The sequence below is a fragment of the Stegodyphus dumicola genome, chromosome 10 (assembly GCF_044657685.1).
Source record: "Stegodyphus dumicola isolate Sdum_Otavi_A_Nest chromosome 10, ASM4465768v1".
NCBI classification, from domain to species: domain Eukaryota; kingdom Metazoa; phylum Arthropoda; class Arachnida; order Araneae; family Eresidae; genus Stegodyphus; species Stegodyphus dumicola.
This window is the reverse complement of record NC_140777.1, coordinates 64,901,546-64,919,951: the sequence shown is the minus strand read 5'-3', so window position 1 is coordinate 64,919,951 and position 18,406 is coordinate 64,901,546. Positions and strand designations below refer to the sequence as shown.

The 18,406-nt window shown below is 33.5% G+C and overlaps 1 protein-coding gene across 11 annotated transcripts in view; it reads left to right on the top strand.

The window, feature by feature from the left end:
• The window catches only part of LOC146994994 (uncharacterized), a 183,782-nt gene extending 169,108 nt beyond the window's left edge, over window positions 1-14,674 (top strand). For 7 of the 11 annotated variants that reach the window (XM_085825010.1, XM_085825013.1, XM_085825008.1 and 4 more), the window contains one exon: window positions 3,953-5,128. In XM_085825010.1, the coding sequence (XP_085681136.1) occupies window positions 4,056-4,889 (834 nt within the window). In that variant the 5' untranslated portion in view covers window positions 3,953-4,055 and the 3' untranslated portion in view covers window positions 4,890-5,128. Of the gene's footprint in view, window positions 1-3,952; window positions 5,134-9,729 lie in introns of those variants that run through there. The other 4 variants (XM_085825015.1, XM_085825016.1, XM_085825018.1 and 1 more) reach the window with 3 other exon arrangements.
• The last annotated feature ends 3,732 nt before the right edge of the window (window positions 14,675-18,406 follow it).

The following is an 18,406-nucleotide window of genomic DNA, read 5'->3' as shown; positions in this document are numbered from 1 at the left end:
GAGTACAATCTAGTTTCCGCCGCATGATCAGAATACACTGTTATTGGACCTTTCTAAAATAGACTCGGAACTTTTGCACTGCTAACAGAACTGCAAGTGCCTCTCTCTCAGTCGCGGAATAATTTTTTTGTGTTTGATTTAAAGTTCTACTAAAAAATGCCACGGGCTGCTGATTTTGCGAAAGTACCGCTCCTAGCGCATAATCCGAAGCATCCACTGAAATTTCTAAATTCTCATCGTTTTCAGGAAATTTCAAAACAGGGGCTTGCGTTAATGCTTGCTTTAATTTCTCGAAAGCACTATTGGCTTCGGCCGTGGACGAGAAAATTGCCTTTTTCATTTTTAATTTTAACAATGGTTCAGCAATAGCTGCAAAATCTTTTATAAAACTCTAACTTCAATCTTTGGAAGAGTCAAATTTTTCACAATAACTGTATTTAACTTGAAGAAAGAGGGCTTTTCTTGGCCTTCGGATTTCCGCACCCTCCCGTCAGCAGAAATCCGTTTTAGTTTAATTTTCTTTCTTCCTTTCCATGCCTTCCTTGTTTTTCCGCTGGCCTTCAGACTTTTTTTCTGGCTTACTATTGAACTGTCGACGTTCGCCGGTTGTTTTTGGATACTTTTTGGTCCTTGCCCTCTGATTCGATTTGCTTCCGTAGCCGTGTTCTTGCCTTTGCTGTGGTCTTGGCGCACCAAATTGGCTTCGTTGCTCAAACTGGCGTCTTCATTCGATGTCCGCCGTTCTTCTATTTTCAAACTGGATTGTTAGCTCAAATAACTTTTCCAGTGTAGTCGGATTCCTTAATTAAATAAAGTCTTGTACTTGGGGAACTAAACTCGGCAAAATCACTTGAATTATCTCAGGATCCGGACGGTTTCCATACAAGAGTTTAAAGACGTGAATTTTTCTTAAAATAAAGGTGGAAAGATTTTCGATTCGTTGCTGGTATATGCTGAAGAGTTCCGTTTCTAAACTTGCACGATGTCTTACGACAGGGAAGGGTTTTACTAAGGCAGTCTTAAAATTTTCGTAAGTATAGGTGGGACTTCCCGCTTGACCCAAGAGGCTTCTGCCTATACATTTGAACCAATTAAGCGCTTGGCCCCTCAAAGGGCTGGTAGCTAAGGTGACTTTATGGAACTCATGGACTGGATACAGCATGAAGTGGTCATCCAATTTTTCCAAAAAACTGGTTACCGGTGAGTTTCCATTAAATGTTGCTTCTGGTTTCATCGATGCGCGCATGGTCTGTACGATGTACCCAAATCCTTCCAGGGCGGCAGCTGGCATTTCTGGATTCTGAGTCGCTTCTGCAGGCACCACAGGTTCTTCTTGAAACTCGGCCATGGTTATTCTTCTTCGTCTAGCGCCACTATCAGGACTTGTATTCCTCTTTACTTGCTTTGGAAACATGAACTATCCTGACTCGGAACAGGGAGCTTACTCAAGCTATGTTTACTAAATTACGTGATTCAAATCTTATTTATTGCAACAACTTAAACTGTTATGACACTTTCAATTGCACAAGAGGCCCTTGCTTTTACAACTGCATTTATTTGCGGAACACTTCCTTTTGCAATAACAGTGTGTACATATACTCCTCTCTTTTCAATCTACACCAGAGCATATCTGTGGTTGTCGACATACACCGGTGAGGGTCCGAATGTAGAAGAATGTAATGCAATATTCGATCTTTCACCGACGTATTTGGTGAATGTTAACATTCTCCGGTGAAAGTCGACATTCTTTAATTTCGGTCTTTCGAGGTAACATATTTTTATACGATTATATACATATATATATATATATATATATAATATATATAACACTTTAAATTGCACAAGAGGCCCTTGCTTTTACAACTGCATTTATTTGTGGAACACTTCCTTTTGCAATAACAATGTGTACATATACTCCGCTCTTTTCAATCTACACCAGAGCATATCTGTGATTATCGAAGTACACCGGTGAGGGTCCGAATGTAGAAGAATGTAATGCAATATTTAATCTTTCACCGACGTATTTGGTGAATGTTGACATTCTCCGGTGAATGTCGATATTCTCCAATTTCGGTCTTTCACGGTAACATATGTTTATAAGATTATATATATATATATATATCGTGTATATATATTGTTTATATATATATATATATATAATCGTTTATTGCAATGCATTGTCGGAAACGCTTTCCTGGCCCATAGTCACGAAAGACAACACAAGAAAAATATGGTACGAACATTGTAAAGATATTTTTTTATTTTCCTTAGCGCAGCGGAAACCAAGAAATAAGAACAAAAGCAGGGGATCGCCATCAAAGAAAGTATTCGAAAGTTCCTTCGGAACGTATCCTAAACATGGGTTTGGTAGAGATAGTCCAGTGCATTGTTCAGCAAGATCACGAGAACTAACTTGCATTATCAGTTCGTCTCGGGGTACTTCAACACATAAATGCACGAAACCCCAGTTAGAAGTCCAACAGGAACTTGTGGCACATATTGTGGCAGGTGCTGGTAAAGTCCTGGGGATGCACGGTATTTTCCAGAGCATCTCATGTTGGATGTACGAGAGATGGGATACCCGTAACAGGGTGCAGGTCGTAATTTCGAACACCTTTTTTGAGGTCCATAAGTGTCTAATTTTGTTCCTACTTTTTAATTTCTCTTGTGCTAAGCGTAACTGGTGTCCGATCTTTCTTGTGTTTTGTGTTGTTTGCACCGGCCAGGAAAGTGTTTTCGGCCATGTTTTGCCATTTAATTTTTCGTCATCGTCGTCTCTCTCATATATGTGTATAATTACATATGACTCAAGTGTTGCTACTATATGATGACATTTACAAACACGGTGTTTAAAATGCTACATATTCCCATCCGAAAATATCTTTTTCTTTTCCTCTTGCCCTTCAAATAAGATATATGTGTCCTTCATTGCAAAATTACCTGGAACTTTAATTTTTCTTTTTTCGAGGACAATGGAGAGCATATTTCAGTATAGGCAGCTGTCAATATTCAAACATCAAATTGTAAAAGCCATTAAAGTGTGGCCGAAATGATCAGAAGGGCTAAATTCGCATAAGGATTTAGGAAATACATTTTGAATGATTTTGTAAATTTTCCTTCAATAAATTTAATGCAACAGGCAAAAGAAATTACACGGAACAATAAATATAGGAGAAAACAGGTATATCTTTTCCTAATTTACTTTGATTTGATTGATTTCTTTCTTTCTTCCTGTATAAATAAATAAACTTTAAGAATGCAACTGAAGAATGAGAATAAAAGTTTCAATTGAAACAAATGGTGGCAAAAATCCTAGTGCGGCTCTGATGGACTACGAAAAAGACCAGCAATATGATCCGAATTTTGAATAACGAGAGAAAATTTGAAATCTGTGCAGCCAGCGATGCAAAGAGACTCGTTAAAATACAGGTTTGGCTGATTCAGAAAGAACGTTACGTGTATATCTTCTAAAATGCTTTTTCCATCCTTTGTTTGTAGTTGTTTCCCTTTTCATTTCAGTTTCCTTTTTTCCTCCTATTTTCCAATTTTCGTCATTGTTTCCCTCTGTTTTTAAGCCACCTGTTTATTATTTCTGTTATTATTATTGCAACTTATGTAAAAATTAAGTAAGGAAAAGTAAGGCACTGAAACTTTGCAAATTATTACGCTCTACGTGAGATTCATGGAGGCCGCTTATTGCATACAAATAACGCAAAATACTTTAACTTATCTGCTTGGCTTTAGGTCAGAACAACGAAAACAACAAATTCACCCTTTGTAGAAAACAATTCTGCCAGGCAATAATCTACGGGGAGTTTTTTCCCTATGAAACTGAGCCAAAAGTGTTATATAGTATCTAAATATGGAAGTGTTGTACATGTTAAACGTGATCGTCATTGCATTACTTTCACTATTTTACTAATGAAATAAAGATATACCGATTTTTTTGTAGATTGGAAAATCCTCCTTGTGATCATGAAAAGGAGCAAAAACTGGAAAACGAGAAAGAACTGGAAAACGAGAAGGAACTGGAAAAGAAGCGAGAACCGGAAAAGATGCAAAAACTGGAAAAGAATCAAAAACTGAATAAAAAGGAAGAACAGGAAAAGAAGGAGAAACTGGAAAAGAAGCAAGAACTCGAAAACAAGAGAAAACTGGAAATGACACAAAAACTAGAAAAGAAGCAAGAACTCAAAAAGAAACAAAAGCTGGAAGAGATACAAAAACTAGAAAAGAAGCAGGAACAGGAAAAGATACAAGAATTAGAACAGAAGCAAGAACTGAAAAAGAAGCAAAAATTGGAAAAGAAGCAAGAAATGAAAATGAAACAAGAGCAGAAAAAGAAGCAAAAACTGGAAAAGAAGGAAGAACTGAAAAACAAACAAAAACTGGAAAAGCAACAGAAACTAGAAAAGAAGAAAGAACTGGAAAAGAAGCAATTACTGGAATGGATTCAAAAACTAGAAAAGAAAGAAGAACTGAAAAAGAAGAAAATACGGGAAGGAATACAAAAACTAGAAAAGAAAGAAGAACTGAAAATGGAGAAACATATTGAAGAGATGCTAAAACAAGCACACAAAAATGAACTGGAAAGGCAAAAGTTGAGGGAAAAATTGCAAAAACCAAAAAAGAGAGACCTGAAAATGAAGAAGGAACTGGAAAAAATGCAAAAACTGGAAAAGAAGCAAGAGCCGGAAAAGATGCCAGAAATGGAAAATATAGAGGAGTCTGAAAAGACGCAATACCTGGAAAAGAAGCAAAAAACGGAAAAGATTCCAAATCTGAAAGACAAGCTGGAACCGGAAAAGAACTGTCAAACCCGAAAAGGAAACCGGTTGAACTGCGAAAAGAGCCAGAACTGGATACCGACTGTAGAACGATTGATTTAATGACCAAACGAAGCAAGACCCGGAAAAGAAAAATAGAACAAATAAATCATATACCTGCTTCATTTTACCAAAATTTATTATCAACAACATTTTTATTATCAAGAACTTTATGGTGTTCTTAGTATATGGACGGCATTTGATAATATTTTGCTCGGTAAGTGTAACTACTGATATATTATAAGCTAGTAATTAGTCATGCTAACTTTAAGATACCAGTATTATTTTAGCAGCAACTAAGTACACTCTTTCGTAGTTCAGATCTATGTTTTCAGTGCCTTTCATGGCTGCGAGGTCTTCCGGTTTTACCTGGAAAGTCACAGTTTATTGACTTTTTTAACACATAGCTTTACACATGACAATATTTTTCAACAATAAATTTATGTTGTGCTACTGGCTTTAAATTGTGCAAATAAATATTGCACGGCATATCTTTCATAATTGAACTCATGAAATTAATTTATACAAATTTCATTTTAAAATTTGTTTGACCCTGAGCTGTCTTATCCAACTGCAGATATTCATAGAACTTTATATCAAGGTTCAAAGAAACGTTCAAAAAGGAATGTTTATCCACTTTTAATTATGTGTTAATCAGCATGATTTGCATTACTAAGATTGTAATTCTAAACAAATTAAAAGCTATTGTAGTATGTACATTAGCTTTTCATTTGCTTTCACCTTGTTTAAATTCAGTTTGACATACCACAGTTTCCGTCTCTACTCAGGATTTTTTCAGTGTAAAAATTCAAGATTACAAATTGAAATGAGCGAAAGAAATAACTTTTAAAATGTGTGTATACATTACATCAGAATCATAATATAATTAGATAAATAAACTGAATAATATGTTATAAAGCGAATTTATATCAATTTCGATTTCTTTCAAAATAGAAATTCCTTCGCACCTCATAAATCTCACAGAAACTCTCGGTTTGTGATTCATGAGCTTTAGTTTTTTATATTTGGAATTTGGCAGCAATATGATTCACTGTTACGATGCAAATTCTTGCTCACAAATTGGTTATCTAACTAGAAAATGGTATAATTAAAATAAAATGAATATTATTAGATGGAAATGTTGGTTTCCTTTGCGTTTATCTGAATGGTATCGTATATATAAACCTGTTGGAGACGTTTTTTTCCCGCACATCGAATAGAGACACATAGTCACATAATACAAATAATATGAATACAAGAATATAGTGTAAGATGATGCTCTACCACATTTCTCTATTACTTAAGACTGCGAAAGATTTGTTAAAGCATTACAGGATCATACTCTGATGGATCTCGCCGTTCTGTTTCATTTTCTGCCCTCGAAAACACATTATCTTAGTACAATAGATTACTTTTGAAGGAATGGATTATTTGAAAACATTGTAACTGTAAGAATTATTCTCTGACGTTATTACTGAAAAAGCGGCTGAGAGCATAATCTTTGGCTATGCTCTTTAAGCTGTATTAAAACCATTTTGAAATGTAAGGCCTACAAACTGAAACGTAAATTTATCTTATTTCTGTACTATTCATTAGAGTTATATACATTCCCATCAATAGATACTGAATGGCTAAATATTCTGCTTACCCAAATCAGTTATTTTTTTTCTCTCTTCTTTTTCTTAATTTTAATTAGTCCGGAAAGTAAAGCTATAGAGAATTTCACTTCTTCATTAGAAATCTGATTTAGAATTTTGTTTTCGGAGATAAAAGTTTGAATTCTTTATCCCTTTTCTAAACACAAAGATTGAAAAACGTAACATCGAAATTTTGAAAACATTTATACACTAATAGAAGGGAAAAAAAACAGAATATAATGCTTCAGCAAGCATGTAAATATCTCTATCACTTAAGTTTCAGCTATGTTTGCTATAGTATATTCAGGCGTATAAGGCGCACTTTTAAAAGAAAATGCAAGATTGAAATTTATGGGTACGCGCTGTACGCCAGCTATAAAAATGTTATGTTTAGAAATATGGAAAAAGTGATTAGAATTAGATAAAATTAGATTTCTGCGTGTAATTAAATGCTTTTTATTTAAGAGAAATAACATAGTTTATGTACTTAAAAATTTTCGTTATCGGATTCTGTTTCATTTTCACCTTCACCTCTGATCCATACTTGCATAGACAGATCCAAGTTCCTCATATACGTCTCAATCTATAACTTCAAGCACATCATCGAATTCTGTTTCAGTTTTGCCGTAACTTTTACTCTGATCCACACATAAATAATCATCTTTCGTTGCATCTAGACCGTCAGATATACCACATAAATTAAACGGGTTTAATTTTATTCCGTGATTTTATTATCTACTGACACACTATTTATGCACTGACATGACGTATTTGGTCTCCATTTGTAATTAGTTTTTTCACCTTCACTTTTGTTCGAGTATTCCACTAACGTTTAAAATATTCTATCGATGATTTATTGACATATATGTCTAATATATGAACTAATGGCAATAATCCGCCTGGATAAACTGTCATATCTGTATAACACTCTTTCAACAACATATTTATGCTATCCGTTAGATGGAGGATGAACATGTCCCAAAGTATTAGACTTTCTTGATTATCTGAGGCAAAAGGAAGCTTTTGCCAAATATTTCTTATCCACAGTTTCACAACATTTTTCTCCGCCGATCATTTCTCGTGAATACGGATGAAAACACTTTCGGGAAACTGCACTTCAGCAAAGTCTTTCTTTTCAAGATATCGATGAACTTTTAATTTCGTACGGTCGGCTAAGCAGGAGATCAGTACGGTGAGGTGAGATTTCTCGTTGGCCTATTGATTTTATGTTAACCGTTATTTTTCTTTCATATCATTGTTTCTTTATCTCCTACTATATCAAAACTTCAGGAATGACATCGATATTTGCAACACGTGATAGTAAATAAAGTTTAACATATTTTTAAAAACTCATCAAAGTTTTATCTCTATATTTTCGAAGCCTTTGAAAAAATTTTATCTCTTTTTCTCGGAGAACTGAATTATTCCGTGAAGTAAATCGAATACACAACCTCAGTTTGCTTTAGAGTTTTCACTTCCATTTGCACTCGTTTTTTCTATTTTTAAGGCAAAGAAACGTACGCTGTTTCTTGTTACAATTAATCCATTCTAGTGATGATGGGGATTTTCTACAATGCAGTTTCCAACACTTTCGCCGACGGTAAGCTATTTCATTACTTCTTTATGCAATACACATTTATTCTTTGGCGCAATAATCATTGTAAAATTTCATGCCTCTTCCACTCGTGTACGAAGCATTCACGAAAACCATCCTGCATGATTTCCATTTTCTTTCGCAAACTGAATGACTTAACATTTGAAACTTGCATAGTGTTTGTTTCGTTCGGCGAAAGCCATAACTGCTGGTGAAGAAAGCACTGGATGAACTACACTTCACTAAAATCAAATGTGATATCGTTAAGTCTTTGATGTTGACATCAGAACCACGGCTTCAAATGACTACAGAAAGAAGAAACATGACTCCTAATTCCGCAAATTCACTTTGGTCGAAAGTGCACTCTTATCCAAATGATGTTCCTTATTTCTCGAAGTCCTAGAATAACATTCTCTTCCACATCCAGAATGAATACAAATCACCTCCTACCTTGAAGAAATATTTTCCCCGATAATCATTTCTCCTGCGCACCACCTTATCGCTTGCCAAACTGCAATGTTTCCGCAATTGACATATTTGCTCGTGTTTCCTAAGGTATGAAATAATCAAGAAGAGCTGTTGCGAGATATGATGTTTTTGGTATTGCCAAACCACCATGTGTATTTTATTGCTTTCTTTATTTACTAAAAACCTGATGCATTGTAATTAAGCGATATAAGAACTTGATTTATATGCGATTACGTTTTTTTATACAAAATGTTCCAACAAGGTGCTTATGGGTTGTAATTTCATTTATTCAAAACTCAGTCTAGTTATATTTATAAAATTTTCAATAGCAAACGAAAGTTTTAAGAAAACAGTTTAAACGTTTTGGGTCAAGATACTTTTCAAAAAAAGTCTAATCCAAGAATTATTTATATGAGAAATTTTATGTAAAAACAAATGGCGCACATTTTTACGTTTGAAATTTACTGGCATATTCCATGCCAAATTTAGTAAGAGATTTCAGGTTTTTACCAGCTATAGGAAGTCAAGGATTTCTAGAATAATTTACAAAGTCAAGGACGAGTTCTGTCTATTGTTAATTGGTATTTTCATTTCCAAAATAGAACATTGAAAATTAAATTTTGAGAGAAGTCTTTTTAATTTTTTTGGCACGCTGCATAATGAGTTCATTTCAAAAAAGCTGAAAATAAAAGTATCAGTTTTCTACATTTTACTAATTATTCTTTCCTCCAATACCTAGACTTCATTTCGGAAACTTTCCTTTTGGTTATAAGAAATAAATCACAAAACAATTGACTGATGTCAATCGAAATCAGACGGAGATACTTATGTTCAAAATTATTTCATAACGAGTGCAAACTTTTTCCTCATAAAATTATGAGTGTCGGAGAAACATATGAAGAGCTAGGCTTCGTAATTTTTACAAAACAAATGACTTTAAATTTAAAAGTACCAAAGCGCAAACATTTACGTTTTTCAAAACACATTTGTACTTGCAAGTCAATGCCTACCACAAACGACCAAGATCCGGTCTGAACTTTTGCAGACAGTGCACAGACATGCGTTTCGAGTACCTTTCATTTTGGTTATTTGCGTATGCCATGTAACCTTCTCAAATATTCTCATGCTTGTGACTCAGAATTGAAATATCATTTTAACTGATATTTTTATGTGATGTGTAACAATAATTTTGTTTATTTTTCAGGATGAAGATTCAGGCCCCCTTTGCGCATACCGACTGTAATTTGAATAGCCAGTTTACAATAACAAGCTTAATAGTAACCGACCGTCATAGGAAGACGCCCGAGGCTTAAAGGAACGCGAATCTCTATCCAAGTTGCAACTTGTGTAAATGCAATTTTGACTTTTAAATTCTTTTATTTTCCCTTTCTCGTGTCAAAAATGTTTCTTTCTTAAATATTTAGTTTAATAACGTGAAACTTTAATTTAAATTTTTCTTTTCGCTATTTTTACTTTAAAAAGATTTTAAGTTCTTTCATTTTACAAAAGTAATACTGATTTTAAAAACTATAAATATTTCCTTTTGGTTTTTTATTTTAAAAAATTGCTTTTAAATTCTCACTTTATTTATTTTACAGAAATATTATATACTCTTATAAGCTAAACATATTTCTTTTTTGTATTTCCATAAATGCCATTTTTTCAAAAAATATTTTACTCCTTTTCATTAAGGGGTGTTGGAAACCCTATAGCAACAATGTTGAATTGGCAATTTTTGGATTACCTTTTCTGAAAATCTGCTGTTCTTACAGGCTTGAAGGTTTTTACGTAATTAAAGTACATCTATCACCTCGCGCTCTTACAAGCACGAGGCAGGTTCGTCTATGCGCTCGCCATAGTAGGAAAATAATCTCTATCTTTGAAATTTTATCCTCTAATTTATTACACATAACGGTACACAATATACAATAAAACAAATATCACTAGTATAGTATACATTTAATTATATACATAATATAAGGCGTGCAAAACATGTTTTAAGTAATTTCAACTATATACATAATATAAGGCGCGCAAAACATGTTTTAAGTAATCTCTTTCCACACGGCATGGCTGCCGGTCCAATCGCTAAAGTACCAAGTCTCGTATTCACGCCACCAGCCTGCCTCGATCGGTTTTTCCGAGGAATCTCGAATTCTTTTAATACGGTGTCTTTAATCATAATATTGTTATATCAATCCATTTCATCGAGAGTCGCGATCAAACTTTTAACTTTTGTTTTTAAACTCTGCAAAATAATTTTCCCTTCTTCAGATATTTTATAGAGATTAAGAATCACTTCATCATGATGTAAAAAGAACAGCCATTTCTCAGCTTTCGATGGTGGGTCAAACATAACTCCTTTCATTATTTTCAAATGTTTCAATAATCGTTTCCCTTGCTCTAAGAATCTCCTATATCTTGATAAAAATAAGAACCTTAATTTCTCATTTCCATATAAAATATACTTTCTCGGTGTCTACTGGCTTTAACGCCTGACATTCGAATCATGTTATTAACAGACATAAAAACAATTATAATTTTCTAAGTTAATATGGTTAATATATAAATTAAGAAGGACTTACCTTTGATCCCGATAGTGAAAATATCGAACGAAGAGCACAACTTGACGCTGTTAACTTTAATCATGAGCACACTGCAGTGCCACGTAACTTGACATGATTACAACACGGTAATTCACATTATCCCTGATTTAACTTTTCATGATTTCACTAGGATGATGAACACTGATGATCCCATTTTACCACTCACTGGCTGTTAACTTTTTAGCACATCACGCTTTCACAAATCGGATGAATTTATTCGCACACATGGCCCTAAACGCGCCATTTTCTTTCGTCATAAAAATCTTCTCTCATCGTAGATCCATTCGTGAACTATCACCGAATTTCATTTTATAACTTTCAGTAACTTTTTACAACCATATTTATTTATTATTTTCACTATTTAGTGATTATTTTCACTATTTAGTGATTTCCTTTTTCACAATCTTATCCTATCGACTGCGCCGATTTGCACCTCGCGCCGTTTCAAGTCCGAGGCGGGTTCGGTCATTTCTCATGCACTCGCCATAATAGGAAAATAATCTCCATCAGCTTTGAAATTTTATCCACTAATTTATTAAACAATACACAATAAAACAAATACCACTACTATACATTTAGCTTAAGTTATCTCTTTGCACACGGCATAACTGCCGGTCCAACCGCAAAAGTCACAAGTCTGGTATTCTTCCCACCAGCTTGCCTCCACTCTGTTTTCCGGCGTAACTACGTCCCTTCCTTTAACCGTCTTTCGCCCCTCGCGGATAAAATGTTCTGGAAACGTCTTTCGCTAAGGGAAGTAACATCACAATACCTAGCTGAATATACTGAAAAGAGCTTTTTTATCATTTTAAATTTTAGAGTATTTTACAGTATATTTTGTTACGCATAGTAAAATTTAGCACTGATTATAATCAAAAGCTCTTTTCGGCAAATATTTGGAAGCGTAGTAAATAAGGTATAAAAATTTCAGATACCTGTGAGCAGTAGTTCTTGAGAACAGGTACTACATCGAGTATAAAAAATCACGTTCGGGGGAAAACGCGATTTTATGTAAAAATTCTCAATTATCAAAGTATTCAATGACAAATTAAAGCTAGATTTTGTACAGTCCTAATTTTCATAGAGATTAAAGAACGGTGTTTTAAGAAAGCTAAAATTGTAGAGAATTTGAAAATGCAAATATCAGAAATCCTCATTTTATGAAATGTTTTGGCTTTCATCACCCCTTCAACTATTCTATTCTTTAAAGTCCTTTCTCTTTTTTTTCTATTCTGGTAAAACTTGATATATAAATTTAATTCTTTGTCTTTTAATTTTTAATTTTATATCTCTGGTCGCATTTCTCTTTAACGATTAACATTTTGCATTTGGCTTATTATTATTATATTAAAATTATGCAAAATGAACAAACAGTAAATAATGAGATGCTCAATTAAAAACAAATACAGATTTAATGATAAAAGGGAAATTTTTAATGTCATTACAAACAAGATTTCAAGGGGTTCAAGAGGCCGTTGCCTAAAAAAAAAAGAAAACAATTCGTCGTTTCCGGAAGAAATGAAACTTTAAAAAATATTTTCGTTGTCACAAAAACCAAACTTTTTGAAACATTACGTTATTCAAACTCTTACGTCACTTCCGAGTGTCACGTTATCTAAGATGGCATAGGTTTCGGCTACGTACCCAAGCCTCTGGCATCTCCTGAGGGCGGTTGGTTACTACACCTGAACCAACGATAGTGAACTTCCGGTGATATCCTTCTGTCTGTACCTGAATGAAACTGGCTCTATTTGACGGCACACTAGCGAAACACTAAAAAGTCATGATTTAAACGACGATGATTTGAATAATTTAACTGGAATTTTGAGGACGACAATTTAGATTAACTGCTGCTGATTTTTTATTTAGGTGGTCGTGAGTATATGGTTTAGTGATGAAGAGTATGAATAATTGAGTAGGATGATAATAAAACTTTAGGTGATCGGGCTTTGTATCTAGGTGAAGTTTTTTTATTCTGACGACGACTTCAATGATGATGATGAAGATGATACATAGGATGGTTTAGAATGACTGATGTGATTTGGGTGATGATGGTTTATCTTATTCTGACGATGATCATGGTGACGCGATATACATGATGATTAAAATGACGATGTGTATTAAGTGATAATAAATATTTAGATGAATTTGATGGTGACATAGTTTTGACTGATGACGATTTTATACATGATGTGAGAGTGATTTATATAATACTTTAGAGGAGTTAGACAATAAAGACGATGATTAAATGAGGGTGAAGAAGATGATGATTTGGTTGATATTGCTTTCTATTTAGATGATCTGGAAGATTATGATTTATCTATCTCGACGATGATAATGGTGATGATGACATATACGACGGTTTAAACTGAAGGTATGATTTCGATGATGATGATTATTTAAATGATGGTTTTCAATTATCTGGTGATAATTTTATAATTTCTTTCTTGGTTATTCAGATAACAATTTTGATGGTGATTTAGAAGTTTGAGGTGATGAAGACGATGATCAAATGAGAATCATATTGTTGATGGTGGTGATTTAGATGATACTGCTTTTTATTTAGTTGATTTGAGCTATAATGATTTATCTTAATTTGGCGATATTTTCAATGACGATGATGATGATAATATATATATATATGATGGTTTAACATGAAGATGTGTTTTGGGTAGTTATGCTTAGTTAGATGTCTTAGATTAGCAGATGAAGTTGATTGGATTTAGAAGGAAATTTATATATATGATGATTTCAATGAGTTAGATATTGATTTAGATGAAGGTATATTCATTTGATAATGATTATTTAAACAATAAGAGGGTCGTCCGAAAAATTACTTTGCCGTAAACCATAAAAAACAAAGTCTTATTACCTGGAAAAACCTATTGCAAAAGATACATCTATATTTCTGCTACTTCTCAGCATAAGAAACATCGGAACTATACCAATTGTCATAGCGTCGGTTACCTATTTCCATTAGAGTGTCATAGAAGTCTGTCGCCTGGGAAGAAAGGCAGCCCGTCACATTTGTCTGCAACATTTCACCTGTAGGAAAGTGTGCCCAGACAAGAACGTCTTCAGGTGCAATAACACGTGGAAGTACTTAACAACAAGATCGAAGCCATAGAATGGATGGTCAGACATCTCCCAGCGAAACGTCTGCAACATATATTTTGTGGAATTCCCCGTATGCGTCCGATGTTGTCGTAGGACACCACAACACCAGCACTGAGCATCCCAAACCATTTGTTCTGAATGGCTCTTCAGATGTTCTCTAGTAAAGCGCAATAAAGATCAGCTTTCACCGGAGCACCACTCGCCAATACGTCAATGAGAAGAATGCCTTTACTATCCCTTCAATTTCCTTGCATAGACTGAGGACTTCAATTTCCGTGCATAGACTGAGGATCGTCCGGCGCGTGGATCCCTGTGACGCCAATCAATCGTGAGTTGCTGGTTTCTGTGGTGAAGTGAGCTACCCACATCTCATCACCTGTAACGATTCTGTTAAATTGCGTTCAATAAACTGATTTATGTATCTGCTGCCTCTAGTTCTTTGTGTTTAAGTTTTGAGTATTCGAAATGGAACTCAAATACAATCAATCATATATATAGATTACATATCAATTCATATATTTGAATTAAATACATATTTACTTACCGGCCCGAAACTTTCTTAACACGTTGAGCGCGGCGCCGGTCTCTGGGGATTGACAGTGAACTTTCCGTGTGGCCGGCGTCGGTCCCTGGGAACCGGCACTGGAATTTTCGTTTGCCTGGCGTCGTTCCACGGAACCGACAGTATAAGTTAAAAAATAAATATAGTCTCAATGAAATGTGATCAAATTTAGCATTAATGAAATGTATTGAAACATTCTAAACAAAAACACGGCTTAGCTTTAAGGCTTAGCTCGCTGCCGGCTGAACGGAAAGGACAGCAAATTCGGCGCCGAACTCAGCGTGTTTGATTCGGAATGTAAAAGAAATATATGTATTCTGTAACATTATTTTTTGTAAAGTTTAATTTTTTTTAATTAACAAGGTCTGTAACCTGTTTCGATGTCAGATATATCTCGTAATGAAATCTGATATTTTTTGAAATTTAACAACTAATTTTTCGAGGTATTTGACAGTCCAATCTGTATAAGTTTCATTTATTTGTTTAAATGTTTGTAAAGTGTTATCACAGATTTTCATAAAAAAGGGTGTGAGAGATAATTGATAAAATTGATAGATAGAAATGGAGGTAATATTATGCATTTGTTCAGAAACATAAACGTAGTATTTGTGAGATTTCTCGCACAGCCAAATTATAATTGTTTTGTTATTTCTTTTTTTTCATATTTAATTCTTTTAAATTAATTTCTCAAAGTTTGTCATAATTTATGTGACTCAACTAGGTACGAAAAATTGATTCGGAATGTAAAAGAAATATATGTATTCTGTAACATTATTTTTTGTAAAGTTTAATTTTTTTTAATTAAAATTGCAAGATGGGTATTCCACACACGGATAATCGAGAATTAGTATAACATTCTACAGCAAAACATTGCAAATTCCGTGCTTTTTTCATATAATGCATTCATGCTGTCAGATTTATTATGTCTAATCTTATAATATTATTGTAAAATTACGGCCGCTAGAAATCATTCCTTGAAAATGAAGGCCCCCTTGCCACCTTCTTGATGACTAATTTCAAATGGATAATTCAAACGTGGCGAAAAGAGAAATATTAAAATTTTCAAAAATTCGTGTTTACGGTTTTTTAATACCTAGATTTACCACTGCTAACTAATATTATGATATAATAATATATTAATAATTAGTCAAATGAAATTTATGTGGCTTCGTGTCAACCACTTGGTATTTTTAACGCTGTGTTTGAGCAAAAACAGAATATTGTTTATTTAAGCTATAATAAACATCCTACAGTAACATTTAGTTATTGTACATTGTTTTTTATCAGCACTTACGAGCTGAAGTTTCGTCTTATTAAACTATCCATATTGGTGTTTTTCATGCTCCTATATTGTTTTTGTATATAAATAATGGAAATTACAATTGGGATGATCAGTTCCATAAAACTCTCAGTATTCTGCAATCCTAACCACATGACCAATGGTGCCCCAAACATACAACAAAAGGGTCGAATCAAAATGTTAATTTTTCATAAAAATGTGCAGGATAATGTTAGATGTAAAGCCATTTTTCGTTTCCCTGGCAGACGTACTAGGAAGTTTCATAAATGAAAGTTTTCTCTTTTGGTGGGATAGTGGCTGTGACCTATACATCGAGCATTCATTGGTGGACAGTACGTGTAAAATTAGAGATAGATAGAGATAAGTAATTAATAGAGTATTTGACATATATAAACTCATCATTCAGATCTTCGAAAGTGTTCAAATAGTAAAAACACGATACCGTATGCTTTCACCACTTCACTTATGATGTAGACTATGCCCATATGAGGTACTTCTCCCTGTTAGAGTTAACTAAATCTTAGCTATTGAAATATAGCATTTTCAAATTCTTTCCATTTGAATTTAACATGAATAATTTTACTCTGATCTCTCTCTTTCTTTTCTGTTTGTTTCTTACTTCTAGCCATCTATATCCAGTTCTATATCTTCTACTTGTGCCTCTGATATTTAATGTAACGGCATTTTGCTTTAGAGTAAATAGATTTAAATTAATTAAAAATTACATTCCTATTTTCAAAATACTTTTATTAATATTTCAAGGTAAACATTTTGATATTCGTCAAATGGAACTCGAACCTAAAATTTAATTTTTATTAAATCTTTAATCTATTTCCAGCACTATGCATAAAAATGCCCTTTCTTGTTAAAATAACGAAACTGATTTTAGATTTACTAGTAATGAATCAAATTGCAAATTGCTTAGTTGACATTTTTCAGCTCTCAGAATACATTCCATTTAACTATGCAGTAAATCGAATGATTGTTTGCAGTTAACAATATGTAAAAAGCTGTTTGGGCCAGGTCGAGAAACAGGTGGTTTACATCTGGAGGAAACGAATTTTTGACAATGTCTATATACTATATATAAACGAATAATTAGAAACTTCCGCGTAATGCTCTTATGAAATAATTCACTGTATATTAGAAAAGTACGAGAAACAGACGCATATTTTTTCAAATGAAAAAAATCGAAAAATTATGTGCTTACTAAAATCAAAAATCTCAGGCGAACAACAAATAAGGCCTTGTAAGGCCTTATGTATTGTTCCTTATAAGTTATGTGAATTTCCTTATAAGGCCTATTAAATTATACACACTTTTTGCTGCTGATCATTTAAATTTATTTCTTCGAATTGCTCTTTCAAACTTGAATACCCGATTCCTAAAAGAAAGTTGCTGATTTTGAAATAATGTATACTGCTTAATTTTGGTCGTGCGTTTATGAATTTTTTCTAATTTTATTTCTTTATTAGCGGAAGTACCCGATGTCAATTAAGTTAGATTGAAAGCAGTGTATCTAACAACAGAGAGAACGATACCGTTGTAATCCTTCTCTAACGATGTAAAAAATACGATTCATAGTTATACATTTTTCAGTCTGGTGCGATATGCAACCCCACATAAAAAATTTCGATAGAAAAATATAATTCTCTCTCATTGTATCAGAAGCAATGTCACTAAGCTTTTAGTGATTTTCGACTTTCTAATCAAATGGCCATAACAGCTCAAGTTCCATCCAATATTTCACCTAATTTCAACTTTAGTCGATTCAATGTCGCAAAATATTTATCATAATTGATCAGAAATCAATAACGCAAACAAACAAACAAACAGACATTCTTCTTTATATATATAGGTTATGTAAAATTTACAAATTTTTTTATTAACAAAATGTAAGATTTGCAAGCGAGCAGTAGCAACACTTTTCGAAATAAAACAATTCTATCTTCAACGCCCGAGACTGTTACCACTAGGAAAAATGAGTGCGAAAATTAGAACTTTCAGAATTTTTAATTAGTATTTTCGCTCATGAAAGTGGTTAAGATGAGAATAGTCGAAATGGCTTCCCTCGAATTTTCGGTATCGGGAATAACGTATTTAATGTTTGGGAAAGCAATTTTTATTTCATCTTTTATCTATTTTCGTATTTTAACAAACTCTAGGATTTGAAAGAGAGCAATGGTAACAACTTTCGAAATAAAGCAGATTTTCGTCTCCAGCTTGCGAGACTGTTGCCACTCGAAAAATGAGAAAGAAAATTATCGTTTTTCCGAGTTTTTATTTATAGCTCTGA